General features: G+C 38.0%; 2 protein-coding genes across 2 annotated transcripts in view; one reads left to right on the forward strand and one right to left on the reverse strand.

The window, feature by feature from the left end:
* Positions 1 to 15,278, forward strand: part of MEIOB (meiosis specific with OB-fold) — a 17,411-nt gene extending 2,133 nt beyond the window's left edge. Inside the window, exons 2-13 of the mRNA XM_032762793.2 lie at positions 1,457 to 1,553; positions 3,495 to 3,626; positions 4,390 to 4,462; positions 7,164 to 7,359; positions 8,713 to 8,813; positions 9,923 to 9,975; positions 10,075 to 10,170; positions 11,638 to 11,739; positions 12,388 to 12,541; positions 12,962 to 13,145; positions 14,104 to 14,190; positions 15,164 to 15,278. Coding sequence (XP_032618684.1) covers positions 1,457 to 1,553; positions 3,495 to 3,626; positions 4,390 to 4,462; positions 7,164 to 7,359; positions 8,713 to 8,813; positions 9,923 to 9,975; positions 10,075 to 10,170; positions 11,638 to 11,739; positions 12,388 to 12,541; positions 12,962 to 13,145; positions 14,104 to 14,190; positions 15,164 to 15,274 — 1,386 coding nt within the window. The 3' untranslated portion in view covers positions 15,275 to 15,278. The remainder of the gene's footprint in view (positions 1 to 1,456; positions 1,554 to 3,494; positions 3,627 to 4,389; positions 4,463 to 7,163; positions 7,360 to 8,712; positions 8,814 to 9,922; positions 9,976 to 10,074; positions 10,171 to 11,637; positions 11,740 to 12,387; positions 12,542 to 12,961; positions 13,146 to 14,103; positions 14,191 to 15,163) is intronic.
* Positions 15,129 to 19,348, reverse strand: FAHD1 (fumarylacetoacetate hydrolase domain containing 1). The gene has a single exon (XM_032762739.2). The coding sequence runs from the start codon at positions 19,242 to 19,244 to the stop codon at positions 18,573 to 18,575; it is 672 nt and encodes a 223-aa protein (XP_032618630.1). The 5' UTR covers positions 19,245 to 19,348; the 3' UTR covers positions 15,129 to 18,572.
* Between the last annotated feature and the right edge of the window lie 40 nt (positions 19,349 to 19,388).

Consider the following 19,388-nt stretch of genomic DNA (forward strand, 5'->3'; position numbering starts at 1 on the left):
GTCTCATTTACAGTACTGAAGCATTGTGAAGGGGCCTTAGTGTAAGCGGAAGTCAGTACCCAAATATCTTGCCTTTGCCACACATTTGTGTGTCAGCAACAAATCTGGGAACCAAATCCTGGAGCCCTTGTAGGCTCTAACCATGAGACATGAGTCCATGTAAAACTGTTAAAATAACAGCAATACTAAGGCCCCCATCTTTAGGGAGGCCCAAGCATTCTTAGAACTGCCCATGCAACAAAATGAACAAGAAAAATGGAAATATGATGCCCTTAGAGTATTAGGGAAGGTATTAGATTGTAAAAACATTGAATATATTCTGTAGATTTTAAAAAAGGATTAAAGATGCTTTAATCACCTCAAATAAGCATTTAATTTAGATTTTATGATACTAAATGTATATTTAATGTTATATTTTTAAAAGAACACTTATTAAGCTTTATTAGACTTCTAATCTGGACAACTAAGCAAAATTTAATTATAGTAAAATTAAAATCTTAGCTGATCCATTTAAAGTGATACCCATGCCTGTTATTATCTAGATTGTGAGGCTAGTTCATCTGCTTCACTTCAGCTGTTCTTTTATGTTCTCATTATTTGTAATCATTCCCTGGCCCTATTTCTAAGTTCCTTTCAATTACAAAATCCTCTTCCAAATGCTGTCATATTTTCTATTTCTGCTTATCTTGTCTAGCTGTTTGAAGCTGTTCCTCATTTTCTGACGCATCTGTTATCATTCTCCTTCCTTTTAGCCAGTTATGCATCACTTTCTCTTTCTTTCAGTTTTGTGGAAATAAATAGCACACGAACACGACAGCCATTAAATAACAGAAACAGGATTGAGGAAGAGATTCAGCCATGACTATCCTTTTAACTTGCCTAATCAAGAAGAGGAAAAGATTCAATAAAAAATACCTTTTGAAGCATGTGGAGTTCTATACTGTGCAAGTCCAGAAGTCTGTGATACAGGCCAGGCAAATTATTCAGTATAAAACCGTTTTTTCTGGTCATCTGGAATGTATCAGATGTTTCAGTGTTGACCATAGTCACTTAAAAATTAAGACAAATTTTTCCCCAAGTGTGGGCCTGTGATCATTGGTTCCCAGAAGTTTTCTACACTATTGTTTGATTATCACATCAAAACTCCTTCTCTGAGTCATATGCTTTTCCTTGGCTATACACTTTCCTATCATTCTGTTGCTGTAATGATCATATTTCTGTTAAGTTTAGGTTGTACTTTAGCTCCTTATGTGTGACATTTTTTTCCCTAGGAGAGCTGTCAAAATCCTCTAATCATTAAGCATACTAGTCAGTATTTTGGTAGCATAATAAAAATCATATTCTACTTTTCACTTAATAGATGGTTCCCAATCTGCCAGCATTTGAAGTCAGAATTATTCTACATTAGGTCAAGTAATTATGAGTCTTCATTTTTTTTCATGCTTTATTCATTAAGGGGATTATATATATATGTGCATGCTGTAAGGACATCCGTTTGAAAAGGACCACGCTTTCTGTACATGGGATCCCAGATGGAGGAATGCAGACATCCGGTATTTTATGCAGACTTTCTCCATCTGTTTTCTTCCTGGGAATAATACAGAGACATTATGCTCTCACCACTGTTCTGCTATGGGAGTTCAGTAACTTCAGTCAATAATATGAAGATAATCCTAGCCCTGGATGTCGAAGTGCCCAGACTGCCTTGGTATAAGCTTAAAAGGAAAAACTACTGAATTATTTTTTGCTCTGGTAGAATGAATATTTGTGGACATGGAGAATGTTATGTTTTTGTTTGGAGAATAAAAAAACAAACAAACTATAAATTAGAAGGCAAGGCTTTTGACCTATATAACCATGCTAGGGAACCAAATAAAACTCCTAAAACAGTTTATATGGAACTAAATTGATAAGAAATTGGCTCCCTTGATAACCACTGAGCTCACAGAAAGAGAAGGAGGGAAGGATAAATCTGAGTTCAGGGATTTCCTAATCTTGTGTGGTCTGGGATGCAGTTGTCAGGGTACCTTTTAAATGCTCTAGAATTAGAGCAGTGAACACCTTGCAACATATCACTGTACCAACAATGACCCATGGGCCACTCAGAGAGCAACAGTCTCAGGCCACCCTGAAGATACCTGGAGGAAGGAAGCACGCCACTAGGCCCGGAAGATAGGCCACTACCATAAGAAATGCAGAGCTCGGAAGGCTTAAGAGCATGTTTGGACTTTTCCATCTCCCTCCTTCAAGAAGATTCCAGTGGTCCCTTCTGGCCTTACAATCTATGGATCTGAAATTTGACTCAGGTTTTGTTCAAAAGATCTGTATGAATTCCAAGTATGTTTTCTTGTTTAAATTGAACCACTTCACTTACCCCTAATTACTAGTCCAGTTTTCTTCACTGGGTTTATTCTGAGCCTCAGTGGACCCTCTTCTTTTTTTACTCACTGTGATTTCAAGACCATATGTTACAATGAATATTGTCTGACTGAGGAGGTTTGGATTTGGCTATCACTCAGCTGTGTTCTTAGATTAGCCATAGAAACCACAATGCTGGACAACAATGTAAGCTGCTCACGCAAGGCTGTATTCATTGCCTCCACACCACATTGAGCTTGCACCAGCAAAGGGACAACCTTAATCTTAAAATCTGAGAGTCTGTCCATAGAGCACTAAATTTAGATCATGAGACCAGCCATTATATCATCAGTGAGCTCCCTTTTATAGTCATTGAACCCTATGTAGTAATATCACTAATACATATGCACCACTACATCGATATAACGCCACCCGATATAACACGAATTTGGCTGTAAGGCGGTAAAGCACTGCTCCGGGGGGGGGGGCTGCGCACTCCAGTAAATCAAAGCAAGTTCGATATAACGCGATTTCACCTGTAACACGGTAAGATTTTTTGGCTCCCAAAGACAACATTATATCGGGGTAGAGGTGTACCTACACTTCTTCATGCCAGTTTTACTGCTGGGGAGGTTCTCTTATCTGTTGACCACTGTGAGGTTATACCAGCAGAGAAGTTAGCTCAATATGTTCTCTGTTTAGTGTTGCTTTATCATTTTGCACTGCTATACATTTTTATAGTTGACTGATCTTAAATCTTTCTCTGATGTACGCATAACATTTTCGGTGCATATCTACTGATTTACACTCCCAAATGTACATGATGTTACATAATATAATACTCCATTAAAAGTTGGATGACAAGTGCTTTGCCAAGTGTGGGGAGACTTGCACAGCATCTGTTTGAACCATAGTATTTATTGTTGCCAGACAGTTCTCATTCATGAACACCAAATTTCATAATTAAAAAATCTGCTGACCTCTAGTGGTATTTACCAAATTTCTGTAACTAACTTATTTAACACTTTTATTTAAAGTTATGGTAAAATCTGGTCAAGTATAATAATACTAATAGCAGATTGAATTGACACACTTTCATGCATATCTGATATTAAAAGCATTGTTTCCCTTTTCAGACATTGGATCTGAGAGATACACCTTCAGTTTTACCATTCGAGATTCACCAGCTTACTTTATAAATGTAAATTCTTGGGGCAGAGAGGAGTATGTTAGATCGCTTTCAGAAAGTTTTAGAGTAGGTGACTGTGGTGAGTTGGAGTTTACTCTTAACGTATTTCTGTTTGAATATTTTTTCCTGTAAATCAGTGTTATGTGTTTGCGGTTTTACTATATTTTCATCTGATGATTATGAAAACAATTTAATTGGAAACAAATTGTTCAGTTACATAAGTATAGAGGAAGAGGGAGTAAACCTTTTAGAATTTAAAGTCAAGCTACAACAGTTGTCAACAGCACCCTTCCCCCAGATATAACTACTGAATATTGCCACTCAGAACCCATGCATAGTTAATGGATCTACATTTTAACATTGTGCCCAATTATTATTAATCATTAAAAGGAAATTGTGTGTTAAGATAATTTAGCATTTTACTTACAACCCCTTCCCCCTACCAAAAAAATCCCCAACACAATCCACTAAAAAAAATCCCCAGTGCTCCTGATTTATTTGTCCTGTGCCAATGTCTTTTAAAATCAGAAGAAAGAGTCCCATTGTCTTCAGTGGTCTTTGGATCAGGCCTATAAGGCCTGCACAAGGACTGTGCACTACTTTAGTTCTACATAAGCTATATTTTGAGGGCTTAAGTGAGACATGGTATATTGTCCTTGTGTGACCCCTCTGCACAGGTGAGAATTTCACTCTTAAAGCACTTTTAAAATGTTTGTAATAACTAAATTTTTGCTATTTAACCTAGAACAAATAATTGCCTAGATACATTTCTCTGTACATATCTGTACTCTTCCTTTTAAAATAATTGTAATATTACTTTTCTATGCTATATTTCATTTCAGTGACAATTGAAAATCCTTTAGTGCAAACAAAGGAACTAGAAAAGGAAGAAAAATTCAATCCCACAACTCCTAGGTAAATTTAAAGTAGGCTTCCAGCTTCATTTTGTGGAATAATCATGATTAATATTGTCTATAATTGTCAGACTAGACAGTTATTATGAGGCAATTTCCCTTGGAATATTGCAAGATTAATGTTATGCATCCATGCTTTCCTCCATCCACTACCACCACCGATTTAATGGCTGGGATACTTGGTTGGATCTGTAAGGTGCTGGACAACTTTTGGTTAAAAGTGGGTTTATACTGGGATATTGAGTGCTCTGCTGCTCATTGGCCAGCTAGAGAGATTGGCTGTTGCTTCCCCCAGTAATTTATTTAAATCATGGCCTAGGGTTTTCAAGCCTCTTGTCTATTTTTAGCTAAACCCACCCCCTCTCCCTGTTGTTATGTTATATAGGAACTGTGTGTTTAGGTTGCTCTGGGTCTAACTGATCATCTGTTTAAGTGATCAGGAAGGAATTTTTTCCATCAGGGACACATTCGCTGCGGCCTAGTGGTTTCTTTTTTTCCCCCTTCCTTCTCATATCGTCCAGGAGACAGAATTATGTTGAATAGGTGTAGAATTTAGGAATTTCATGTGAGAAACTTTATGAATGTTAGTCAAAACAACTTATGGCCAGTGTCCAGTGTGGATAAAAGGCCAAAGGGCCAGCAACCAGAACATCAGAGATGTAGGATTTTGCTGATGGATCCTCGGTCTGTGGAAAAAAGGGAGATCTGAAGTCCCTGCAGGATGGGGTCCCTCTGTGGGACCCTTTATCCTCTTTGCAGGGGGAAAGTTGAGAGGATTCAGAAGAGCAAGTTGAATCCTTGGGGTAGGCAGTGAAAAGTATACTCTGAGAGTTGTGAGCTATATGGTAGTTGCCCTATAAAACCCACACTGGACCCACTTCAGATTCCTGGCATAGGGAAATGGGGCAGACAGTGATGTTACATTTTAATAAAGTTGTGGCCTGCTGTTTAAAATGTGTCCATGTATCTGTCGTCATTCACTTGTGGGTCCTGAACAATATATAGTAATATATTCTGCCAAACAGTCTTACAAGGAAAATGTATTTAGTCATGATGTGGACCTTGGGCTTTTGTAGTAATATAGTAAAGATCCTTAGTAGCTAAGCATGCCTTACATTATGCCTGCAGTAACGTATGTTGAAGTTAATTGAATTTATTCCAAGGATGACTTTGCCCCATTGTGTTTAATTAAACACTTTATAATTTTATGGAAAGATGTTAAATCCTGTCAAAAGCCATTTGCATGTCTTTAGCTGGAAGGCAGTTTAGTACTCTATAGCATTATTTTTTAAAAATAGTTTACACGGTATCACGATTATTTTGGTTTCAGTTAACTTTGTGAAAGGTATCTGAAAATTTTAGATGGCACAATGAGATTCACTAGCCCTGTAAATCTTAACCCAGAGCGGAGTTTGTCACAGATGCTGAACAACTGAGTCAAACCTTATCTACTCAAATTCCAGCATGGGATATCGATTGAGGGTGGTTTGTTTGAGAAGGAAAAGCAAGGACCTTTTCCTTTTCTCGTATATTCTTCAGGTATTTGAATCTGTAGAGAGGGAACTCCTTTGTCCTGGCTAATGTTTCAAGTGTGCGTGTGTGTATGATTATTATTAATAGTCGTATTACTGGTATTTGTCCCAAAAAGTTTACAATCTAAGTACTATAGACTATAGACATTGTTACTGAGTTGCTACCCTAACAGTATGTAATTTAACACTTTGTAAAGGACTTTTTAAATGTTTCATTACATGGAGTATATATCGCAATATAAAAACTACCTGTGAAGTGCTGAAAGGGTGATGGATTTATGTTTTACATTGTTAATAATGCATGTTGACTTCTTGATTGTAAATATCTATGAAGTGTAACATATGTGATACAGCATGGCCAGAGGGCAGCATGAGAGCGTTAGCAGGGGGCCTTATTCCCTGCCAAGGGAGGAAGGTTTGCTTTAGATTAACTAGAACACCTGTAGCCATTTAGAGCACCTGACTCCAGTTAGAGCACCTGACTTCAGTCATGTGATAAAAACCCCTGCTTCAGTCAGACAGTGTGGGAGTTGAAGGAGGAAGGTTTGATTGGAGCAGAGTGCAGGTTGCAGAAGTTGGAGAAGAGAAGAGTTTGATAAGAGAGAAATAGAAAGTTTGGAGGAGTGCTGCGGTGGATTGTGAAGTCCAGAAGAAACCCTAGGTAAGGGGCACCAGGCTTGTGTAGAAGGGAGGCAAGAAGCCCTTCACAAGCTGAAGGGTAGGAGAGGGAAGTAACCCAGGGGAAGGAACCGCTAAGTCAAGTGGTTCACCACAACCCTCAGGGCCCCTGGGTTGGGACCTGGAGTAGAGGGCGGGCCCAGGTCCCTCCCTCTCCACTCCTCTCCTCCAAGGACACTAGTGGAGTAATTAAGAACCAGTTCAGAGGCAAGCAATAGCGCCCTGAACCTACCCCAGAGAAGAGAAAGCGCGAGACCCAGCAGATCAGTACCGGCAATTTGCCACACATAAACATATCATTTTTCCTTAGGATCAAAAACTGACATGTTGTTATCAAGATATAACAACATGTATTTCTTAACCTTTTATCATCCTCAGTAATAATCCTATAGAAAAACATCAACTGACATTGTTTGCTATGAACTGATGTAACTTTTCACTGGATAGTGTACTAGTGATGTGTAAAATACATTTTTTATGTATTCAATTTAGCTGCTACAAATTATTGCTCAGTGAGACTCATTCAGTGGTCAAAATTTGTTGCCACTATGAAGTGGACACCAAGCTGCTTTCCCTGTTGCACCTACCTGTAAAGGATCCTCAGGATTACTATTCTCTGGGTGACATTGTTGCAAATGGGCAAAGCCTTGATGGAAGAATCATTAATGTGCTTGCAGCAGTGAAGTCGGTAAGTTAGAAGTGCTACAACAAAATGGAGAGGGTTTTTTTTCTGCTGCAGCCCTGATTGATTTCAGTGTAGATTTAGATTTACAGGATCATGGCTGCCTGAAGCAACTATTTTCTTTTGTCTTGGTCTGCAGTCATATGGATTGAGTTAATAGAAGAAACAAAATGCAACATAAGGATTGATATATATATAATATAGTGCTTTATCTGATACAAAAATACAAGGGGATAACTTATTTCAATGTTCATATACATACATACAAGTCCACTTTTATGAAGTAAAAATTAGTTTATAAAATTAGTTAATAAATATAGTATTTAAGTTTTGGGATGCTACGACTTCTTTGGGATGTGTAAAGCTCTAATTGCAGGCACACACCAGCACATACTGTAGCTTAAAAGATCTGCTTTGCGAATAGAACATCAAGAGGTTTGAGAACACAAGGTACACCTGGATATTTGAGATCACAATAGAGCCCCAGATATGTTCAGGAATTTATTGCAACTACTGTACCAATGGTCTGTTTATGAACTCCAATCCCTTTATTCTGAAATACATTCAAGTGTACGTGCTAGGTCAAATCCTGGTACTTTCAGTAAATAGATTTTGTATAGGTGATTTCAGTGGAGATTTATGAGAATGGAAACCTTCCAAATCACACACAGTTTTGGGATCATGTCAGCACATGCATAGAAGATATACGTATCTGGAAATCAACATTTTTTCAAAGTAAACCAGAGTGTCCGTGGATACCTTCACATATATAACTCATTCAGTTTTTATGAAATACACAAGTTTGGCCCTTTCTCTGGGGGTTAAAGACAACATTGTCAAACTCTGCTTCTCAGGGGCAGCTCCAGGCACCAGCATGCCAAGCGCGTGTCTGGGGTGGCAAGCCACGGGGAGCGCTCTGCTGGTCGCCGCGAGGGTGGCAGGCAGGTTGCCTTTGGCGGCATGCCTGCGGAGGGTCCGATGGTCCCGCAGATTCGGCGGACCTCCCGCGGGCAAGCCGCTGAAGGCAGCCTGCCTGCCGTGCTTGGGGCGGCAAAATACCTACAGCCGCCCCTGCTGCTTCTTCACAGAATACACAGTCAACCTGTGAAACTTGTCGCCGGGGGATGTTGTGAAGGCAAAACTATAACTAGGTTCAAAAAAAGAATTAGATAAGTTCATGGAGGACAGGCCATCAGTGACTATTAGCTAAGATGGTCAGGGATGCAAACTGATTCTGTATTCTTGCTTGTTGTCATTTTTTATATATTTTAATCATTTTGACTCTTCCTTTTTAGCTTGATTCTTTTTAAATCTTCTATATGTTTTAGGTGAATAGTAATATTTTTCTTACTTTTCAAGGTTGGGGAGCCAAAGTACTTTACCACTTCAGACAAAAGGAAAGGTCAGAGGTGTGAAGTAAAGCTGTATGATGAAACAGAGTTGTCCTTTGCAATGATTTGGTAAATCATGTACTAAATCATTATTCAAATACACAAATTAAAGCAAGGGTAGATAAAGAGATAATAAATTGAATGTAGTGAATATTGCCCTAATCTTGTAGTTAGTTAATTGAAATACAGTATTAATTGGGTGGCCACTGTGCTGAGGAAGCAATATTTATTAAAAGGCAGCAGTATCCATCAAACAATATTACATGTAAAGGATATCTGATAGTGACCTTGGATATGTTATCTATTTCTATGAGATACTGACAAACTTACAGTTCAAGAGTGTCAGAGTGAAGCTGAACTACAAATAAATTATGAAAGGTCACTGGTATGGAATAATAAAAGAACTGTTGCCAATCAGACCAATAGACATTTTATTTATGCAAAGAGATGTATTGTTTGCTCCCAAACATAGGTCTGCCTTTGCATGAATGTACTTATGCATGCCTATCAGCGTTTTCACAGGTAAACAGTTTTATAATTAAATCTTCTAGCAAATGTAAACATACCCTTAGATATGCATATATGTAGCATCTGCCGTTTTAAAATAGCTGTAAGTGCAGTACATTTCCTCCACAAACCAATCAGTTAAAAAGGTCATATAAAAGATGAGAAAAGACTAAAGCAGAATTAATAACGGGAAGTGGAGTTAGAGTAAAATGGGATCAAAATGAAAATAAACACTTAGAAATAATGTAGGAAAGTTTTGTAGTTACTTGGTGGGCTATATTTTCAAAATATGCCTGTAGCTGTGTTTGCATAACCAAAATATGCCTGCAGTTGTATTTGCATAACCATTTGGGTGTACATGTGATATAATCTGTACACCCAAAAGCATTTGTGCTTGTGCACATAGCATACAAATGCAGGTTATATAAACCCAGTAGTTTGCATATACAAATAATAGTATGCACACAGAAGTGTTCATGCACAATTAAAGGCTGGACTGGGGTCATTCTGACCATTTTAACTTATACTTAGATCTTTGTTTAATATTTTGGGGAAGGATGAGGGGAATAAATACTCTTTAATGGCATAAATGCTAATCCCTACTATTTTTCATATTTTGTCACCCATGTTCCCAATGCTTTCACTATTAAATAAACTTTTTTTTTATTTAGTTGGGATAATGAATCTATCCAGCTTGCGCAGAGTTGGATGCCACGAGAAACAGGTATCCCTTTTCTATTTTTGTGAAAGATTTCTGCTGTTGTTTTTTATCTTTAGTGTGATACTTATTTAAAATAACAAAGAATTATGTTTTTCTGTCCAGTAATATTTGCATCAGAGCTGAGAATAAATTTTGACAAATTTAGGAACTGCATGACTGCAACTGTTATATCAAAAACCATTTTTACAACTAATCCAGGTAAGAGATTGTTAAAGCCCACATATTGTAGGCTATAATAGATAAATAATTCAAGTGCAAGTATTAACTTTTTGGTTCAAATTTAGCTTGCATTAGAATTTAAAAGAAATTTTGAAGCTTTAGCTAAAGAGAGATTTCACCACATACAATAGCTAATTTCTGTCTATCTCAGCTATTAATAGTTTTTCTATAACACCTACCATTGTAATATTTAGCACAACTGTCCAATCGGTAGTTAAAACTTAGCTGAGTCTCCTATTAAGCATTGTGAAATGAATATTTTTTTCTTTCTCTATTAGGTACAAAATACAAACCCAGTAAAAATAACATGTAGGTTAATAGGTAGAGTTCTTGGGTCAAACTCAGCCCTCAGATTCTCACATGCATCTTCTAATTTCAGTGAGCAATGAATGTGAGCATTTGAGTGCAGAATTTGGCCCAGTTTATTCATAATTTGTCTGTTTGCAGAGACATATGAACATTTAATTTTAACTAAGAAAAGAATGGCCTGATCTAACACTAGCTGCCTACACAGTGAGTCATCTTCACCAGTTGGAAGCATTCTCTAAGGCTTGGTTTCTCCTGTAAATAGCATTGTGTTTGTTTTGTAAAAGTAACAGTTGCATCGTTTCTGAGGGCCAGATGTTCTCATTCCATTGTGTGGGTGAAGTGGAAGGTGTGAATGTGTGAAGATCTGAGCCCAGCCAGTGTCTGTGCAGGAGAACGTCAGATCAGCAGCAGGGTTCCTGGACACTTCACTCGAGTCCATGGAAGACCCTTGTGTGAACGTCATATGTTGGGGACTCTAGATTTTGGAGAGTGGAGAGAGGACAAATCCAGCCAAGAGTTGCTAAACACAGTTTACATCATATTGAATGTGCGCCACAGTCTCTGGACATTTGATGCATATATAGATGCTTAGCTCCCTCACTGTGACAAGAACTCCATAAAGAGGTGTAGCCATGGCAAGAGAGAGAATGGCAGTACAACCATGGAGCTAGTCCTGATGCCAGAGAAAAGTGCGGTGCACAGGGGAATCTCTGCTTTGCAGATCTGTGTGGAAGGGTTGGGCCTGTTTTACTTTGAGTGCCTGGACTCAGTGGCCCTCCCACTCCTCCTAGGCCTCTGTCCTTGTGTTAGTGAGATAGTATGGCATTGCTACTATAGCATTTTGCTCATATTTTTAGAGTATTTTTCCCCTCTTGCAGGAAGGGGCAGTCAGGTGTCAAGTGAACAATAATTTCTGGTTTCCTGCGGCACCTCCATCTATGCTTCCTTCGTGCATCCCATATATGTATTAATGGTCGGAGAATGAAAGAGAGAAGCAGCTCTCTGCTTACTGCAGACTGATGTGGCCTTCCTGTTACCAGAATAAAAATAGCAATAATTTCAGAATTCAGACATTTTACTTGTTGTTTTTTGCAGGGGACATTTATTCATAGCTAATTTTTATTTTATATTTTCAAGACACACCAGAAGCGAGTATTCTTTTCAACTTCATAAAAGAGAGTGCAGCAACAAGCGCTTTGGATGATATAACTGAGGATCAGTTAAAAGAATCCATAAATTGTAAGCATTCCTCCAGACATTCTTTTGATTTAATGTGACTTGGTTGGGTAGTACTGTCATTTGCTTTTCGGACCTGTTCCTGCAGCTTTTTTATAGGTTTAAAACTCACTGACTTCAATGGAAAATTTCACCTGTTTAAGAATTTCAGGACCTGACCTTTATCGAGCTGTTTTACAAATTGTCTGGCGATGTTGTGTACCTCAAATGTGGATGGCTATGCGTACTTGCAAACAGCTTGACATACTATTCTTGGAAACGCACAGGCCTTGGGGAAAGAGACCTAAACTGAATATCTGAATAAATAAGAAAAAGACAGAGCAAACTATTATATATAAAATACCTATATATGAATATATTTAGAAAAGGAAGCACACAATAAATAGGACAAATATTTTATTTGAAAATGTTTTAGAGTAAAACTTATCTTCTCTGGGTTGGAGCTCTTGCTTCTTAACTATTTTCTTTACTGAATGTCTCACTTTTTTCTATTATGAGCTTGATCCAAAACCCATGAAGGTCAATGGGAGTCTTTCTGTTGATTTCAAATGGGCTTTAGATCAGACCCAATATTCCTTTTTGAACTTTGTCCTTTTTTTTATTTAGTGGTGTTTTCTTGGACATATTTAACATTTTTCCTTTCAACTTTAGTGCAGACTATAGTTGACATTTATACTGTGGAGCAGTTAAAGGTAAAAGCTTTGCAGAATGAGGGGAAACCTGAACCAGTGTATGGCATTATTTACGCTTATATTTCTACACTGAACATTGATACTGATACATCTAAAATTATACGAAACAGGTGGTAAGCAGTTGTTTATATTTTAACTTTATATAAAAAACATTTGCCCTCCTCTCCTTTACCCCAACACAACTGAGATCAAACAATGTTTAGCTTAGTTCCAGGAAAGTAAAACGAAACTGCTCTGCATGGGGGGGAGGGGGAAATCTGGTCTTGTTAGAATGGAGGGTTTCAGATGTGTACTTTGTCAGAGATGATTAGAGAGAGAGCCTGCCCTCTCTGGCTTTTGGAGGGAGAGAGGAGAGTAAGGGCCCGTTTGTCTCTGTATGGGTGTAAAAGATGAAGGAATCTGGTTGGAAGGAAGAGTCCATTGGAGGGGTGGTTTGGAGGAAGGTCAGGTGGTCTAGAGAACAATTTCAAATTGACAATAAATAACTGTATACCTGTTGTAATTAATACTTTGTCTTTTCCTGTTCCTTGCAGTTCAGGGTGCCACTATGTGGTCAATGAAATGTCAAACACATGCACTTTCTGCAATGACAACTCTTCAGATGCTAAGTCTGTCTTTACCAGTTTTGATTTGCTAGTTGATCTTACAGATCACACAGGCACTCTACGTTCATGTAACCTCTCAGACGTTGTAGCTGAGGAAACATTAAGCTGCACGGTAAATAATAGAAATTAGTTTCCCCTGGTTGATCTGATCTAAGAGCATGAAGGTCCAGCTGTGTGAAGCAAGCCATATTGCTATATTATGTTTGTACTCTTGGCACAGTAGAACCTCAGCATTACAAACAACTCAGGAAAGGAGGTTGTTTGTAACTCTGAAATGTTTGTAACTGAACAAAATGTTATGGTTGTTCTTTCAAAAGTTTACAACAGAACCTCGACTTAAACAGCTTTGAAACTTTACTATGCAGAAGAAAAGTGCTGCTTTCCCTTTATTTTTTAGTAGTTTACATTTAACACAGTGCTGTACTGTATTTGCTTTTTTACATATATATATATATATATATAAGCTCTGCTGCCTATGTACTTCTGATTCCAAATGATGGGTGTGGTTGACTGGTCAGTTTTAACCTTGGTTCATAACTCTGAGATTCTACTGTATAGCTAGGGACTATCAAATTCCTAAAAAGAAGGAATCATGTTTAAATTTATTTAAGAATTTATAATGGTGCCGATCCTCTTAAAACTTTACTTTGATTAAACGAGATTCAACAGAAGATCCCTATTTTTTCATTTGAAAAATTACACTTTCCTGGAGACATAATTGATATTTCCATTAATCTGCATCCCTGAACATTAAGCAGTCTATTCTACCCAATATATCTATGTAATTATAAAACATGCATCTCTGTGATATTTGATAGCTTTACAAGTTTATTAAAGTGAACAGCTTCTCTCTCTTTCCATCCGCCAGTCGGTGGGAAGCGTTTCTGTTTGCTAACTTTTTTTTGGTGAGGTATGATTGTTGGAACATTAGACTGAAAAAATGAGTTTTACATTTTCCTTTGAGGGCATTAAGTTTGTGGTCATTCTAGTATCTTCTGAAAGTGATTTTCACTCACATGTATATTTTAATGTGTTTCAGAAATAAGTGTGGTGTTTGATCATTTCAACAGGTACATGAATTCCTCACTCTGACGGAAGAGCAGAAGACAGCATTAAAATGGCACCTTCTTCTTGAACGAAGCAAAATTTATTTTAAAGTAAGTATGTAGTGTTATCACTAAACAAGTAAACCATTTGTTAGTGTCAGGGAAAGGATTTTTTTATATTAAAATAAAATGATGTTTAACAGTCATAAGATAGTCACCTAGTGTACTTGTTGACAGTTAAATGGTCTATGAATTTATATGCATATAATTGTTGTATAATACAATATAATACCAGAAAATAAATGTCCTCATTATTGGGTTTTGACAGCAGGATGGCTACTTCTGTAAGCCTTACTCAGGCAAAATCTGAGTGAGACCTGCAGGATCTGGCCACTGCTGACTAGGACCCTGGTCGTCTTAAGAGTTGTGCATGTGCTTAACTGTAAACATATTAGTACCATTGACTTAATTAGCACTACTCATGTGCATAAACTTAAGTATGTGTATGTCTGTAGGATCAGGGACCAAGTTACATGTTTGATTATATTGTACTGTGTCTAGGATTATGTAAATATTACCTTTCATATTTAATTATGCAAATTAAAACTTGTTTTTTTTCAAAAAAAAAAAATGGCTTTGCCTTTGGGGAAGGGAATGTGATAGGTTCTAGAGTCCCTAGCTGTCTTGGGAATGGCAACAATAATACAGATCCACACAGCTGGAGAAGTGAATTGTTAAAACATTTGCTGCTTTGATGCAACATGCCTGATTTTTTTTTTTTTTTTTTTAAACCATAGACTTTACTGTGCACTGTACGGTACTCCCTTTTTTAATAAAATGGCCTGTTAGAGCTACTGTAACCTGGCTTCAAACTTTTCTTTAACATTAAACTTAACTCTTTATAACACACGCCTTTCCTTAGCCCACACAGTCTCTGGATCCCATCAAATGGAAGCATTTATCTTTGATAGTCATAGGCACATAAGCAATATGCTTCATTGAGACGGGAGACATTGTATATAACTTTGAAAACAAAAAGTTTTGAAATGTTTTGCAGAAAAAATACAATTCTTTATTTTTACAGTTGGTTTTGTCACCCAGTTTGAGAACCGGATTGAGAGTGAACTTGCTTTCATGCAAACTAGCAGATCCTGTAGAGGCCAGTCAGAGCTTGTCAGGAAAAGGAAGAAAATAACATTGTTTGGCTTTTTAACAGCTGGAAGGATTTAAAAAAGTTGTACTGCATTGAAATGACATTATTATAAAAAAGAGGTTTGATGCAATACTTGTATTTTGTTAAATGTATTTAGACTGGTAAAAGAGAAACAGGATTATTACTGAACTTTACAAATGGGCCTATATCTTCTTGATCTTTCCGTTTTATATTATTCATCTTAGAAAAGCTTATTTAGGGGTCATTTTAGGAAAAAATCTGTCTGCCATCTAGATGCACTTTCTGTTGAATTAAGCCCCTTAAGTAGAAAGGGAAACAATTTTCATTCAGTTTATTATAAATTCTGAAAAATGCTCAAAGGGATAATAAACAGTTATTTAATCTAAACTGCAGACATGTTTTTATTACAATATACCCCATAGGAAAGAAATTCTAAAAGTATAATTCTTGAATTATTGCGGTAGGTATGATCTGTGATCTTGTATAGCATGGGAGAATAGTTATCACAATGCAATAAAAAGAAAATTCTCTCTAGCCAAAAATGATCTTCTGTGACTGCTGGCTCACTGAAGTTCTGTGTTCTCCAGCCGAAGAGCATAACCACTCCTTTTTGGGGAAAGTTCCTGTAATTCGGAATTACAAAACACAATAGACCAGTGGTTCTCAACCAGGGGTACATGTACCCCTATGGGTACACAGAGGTTTTCCAGGGGATACATCAGCTCATCTAGATATTTGCCTAGTTTTACAATAGGATACATAAAAAGCACTAGCGAAGTCAGTACAAATTTCATCCGACTTCTTTATACTGCTCTATAGACTATACACTGAAATGTAACTGCAATATTTCTATTCCTGTTTATTTATTTTATAACGATATGGTAAAAATGGGAAAGTCAGCAACTCTTCAGTGATAGTGGGCTAGGACATTTTTGTATTTTTATGTCTGATTTTGTAAGCATATAGTTTAAGTGAGATGAAACTTTTGGGGGGGACAAGACAAATCAGACTCCTGAAAAAGTTACAGTACTCTGGAAAGGTTAAGAGCCATCACAATAGACCTTCCGTGCTTCCTGCTTCTCCACAATGGAGTCTGTAGACTCCCCAGCTCAGTGTCTACATATGGCAATCAGACTTCTTTAGAATGACACTGCATTGACCTTGTCTGCAGATTCCCTCAGAATGGGGTGGTTCTGACATGGAGGTGTTTTTTCCCCACAGAAATTAGTCAGCTTGACATGAACTTAGAAGGGAACACAGTCCAATGCTGACAAAATGATTCCAAACATGACTGTCTGCTTTAAAATGGAACCATAGTTTAACTGTATTAAAGGATAACTGTGGTTCCAATCAGGCCCTCAGTACAATTCTATTTGTAGTATAGATGAGATCCTACAACGTATGGGAAGATAAAGCCCAAACCATGCTATGAACGGCTCTCCCTAACTTACTTGAGGAACGGAAGTCTGTGAGGGAAGAACAACAGAAGGCCCAAGATGCACATCCCAGACATAAAAAATGTGATTAGAATAGCTTTGCACTGAAAAGTTCTCTGTCCAAAAAGCTTTACCAGCTGCTAACCCATTGCTAAGCCCACGTCCTCTTTCCTTTTGGTTATGCGTGACTCCTATTCTAGGTTAATCTATTTGCTGCACAGCTATATTTGAGGAGGAAAAGGGATTTTTTAAAATAGGGAATCTCAAACTTTTCCACAATATATATCACATCTTAGAATGTCTGTGGGCTACATCTTTCTGCATACATGAGTGCACTGGCCACCTTTTCCCCCAATCATGAACTTGTAACATTGCTGCGATAACAGGAATTGTTTACATGGGAAAGTATAGTTATAAAACTTTTTATTTTTTTGCTGTATTTTGATATTACCAAGCACCTGGAAACAAGGAAAGCCAGTACCAGGTGACCAGCCATAAACTAATAGAAATTCTGCCACTATGCACAGTGTTAAGTGGAAAGCTGTTTGTGGGGTTTGGGCTTCTGGAACAGGCTGATCTTTCCTCTCATTAAGTTGGCCTTCTGGAGAAGCTGTGAACTTTCAATGCTGAGAGTATCCAGGGGATTTTCTATTGGACAAGACACTTTGCTTATGTGGCAATTGGATCCCAACTGCTGAAAATTTCCCTAAACCTGTTTTGTTTTGTGCTAATACCTGGATCAAGTAATTCTCTTTAAAGCTACAGTTTGCTGGAAGTAATGGTATAATTTTAAATTTTTCTAATTTCAATAAATATTAAATGAAAGCACGTAGCAAAGGTGAAAGAGCCTTGTTTATCCCCATTTTATAGTTGGCTGTGTTTTATAAAATGCCTTTCCCCTTCTGGCTGCCCAATGACTTGTACTGATGCAGCATTCACTTCTGAATAAAGAGCACCAGCTTTCTCCTCAAAACTTGTTAATCAGCCACCACAAGGCTTATGCAGTGCTGCAGTTAAGGAGACCTCCTGCCAATCATGTGCATGATTTTGAGGACATATAATTCCAAGTTAATTACCAGACCAGCTGTAAATATACTGTATATTGTGTATGCCAGCTATCCTTTAATTTTTTAACCTCCTTTCAAAAACAATTTGCTTTTAATGACAGTCACATAAAAGAAGCAAACATGCACCTGTGGTGCAGTACACCAGAGTGATTTTTTCCTTTAACAAGACCAAATTTCATGTGCCGATAATGTCACTTTGCCCCACCAAAAAATTAATGGGCAGTAAAAAAAGTGGTGAGAATAATGCTGATTTTCTTAAACAATTTTAAATTTGTGGACATTTATTTCCAAGGGCCTCCGCATGCCTTAGCAAAAATCGATGTTTCTTTTAAAGACAATATGATGGAGCACTACATTAGTTTTAGGATTAGGGCAAAAATGGTATGACAGAACATTTAATTTAACCAGTTTCATCAGAGTACTTCCTAAACTGGCATTTCATCACAATTCCCTTTCTCTCATACACTCCCAGCTCTCCTTTTTGAAGCTGCTTTCTTTAAATATAACACATTAACCAGATTGCTTGAGTGCCTCTGTACCATATAGATATTTTTAGCTGGATCTGTGTGCCATTCAATAATGTGAAAAGCTTGACCTTCACAACAGTGGTAGTCCTTATCTGGGGCCTTTATAAGAAGAAGGCTCACAAAACCTAATTTAGCTCAGTACGTTTGATTTTTCATTGTTTCCAAGAGGATTGGGCAATACATTCTTTTAGGCTGCTGGGGAACAGACATCTAGGTATTTCTTCATTCTTTGGCTGTTTTAAAAGGCAGCTGTAGAGCGCTCCCCCAAAAGAAATGACAGATTCCCCCATCAAGATTGGCGTGATTGCTGTGCCACCTTAAACTGCATACTGAGGATGCCGTTTATTCCAGCATGTATCTCGTCGTGCTCCTGTACAGCAGAAACACCTTTAGGGCTACCTGTCAAAATCAGATCCCCTTCTTCCAGTGTGATGATTTCACTGATATAGCTGATGATGTAGGGGATAGAGAAAATCATAGAAGAGGTTTCCCCTTCTTGCCTCAGCTCACCATTTACCTTGAGCCAGATCTGCAGCTTGTGTGGGTCTGGTATCTTTTCCTTGGGCACAAAATCACTAACCGGACACGATGTATTGAAGCCTTTGGCTAAGGTCCAGGGAAGGCCTTTTTTCTTGCACTCAGCTTGAGTGTCCCTGGCTGTCATGTCCAAGCACAGGGCATACCCTGCCACGTAGTCCATAGCAGCCTTCTGGGAGACAGCATGGGCTTTCTTCCCAATCACCACTCCCAGCTCCACCTCGTGGTGCAGACTGTTGCAGTAGTAAGGCTTGATAATGGGGTCTCCTTCCCGGACATAGGCTGAGGAAGGCTTCAGGAAAAAAAGGGGCTCGCTAGGGAGAGCATTTTTCATCTCCTTGGCATGCTCTGCGTAATTCCTCCCCACGCAGATGATGTTTCTGCCCCATTCCCAGAACCTGGCCAAAGGTTTGGAAGAAGCCATAATCCCTGCAAACTTCCTGCTGCGTCAGAAGATGAACTGTGACCAAGGCACAACAATCATCCGACAGCTACGGTTGGCCAGAGGAGACACCTTTTTTCTGCACCAATCCAATTGCTCTCAGCTGAAAACCATAGAGTTGTATAT

The sequence above is a fragment of the Chelonoidis abingdonii genome, chromosome 9 (assembly GCF_003597395.2).
Source record: "Chelonoidis abingdonii isolate Lonesome George chromosome 9, CheloAbing_2.0, whole genome shotgun sequence".
In the NCBI taxonomy this organism is placed as follows: Eukaryota; Metazoa; Chordata; order Testudines; family Testudinidae; genus Chelonoidis; species Chelonoidis abingdonii.

Coding starts and splice junctions, on each gene's coding strand:
- FAHD1 (XM_032762739.2), bottom strand. CDS start 19,244: ATGGCTTCTTCCAAACCTTTGGCCAGGTTCTGGGAATGGGGCAGAAAC.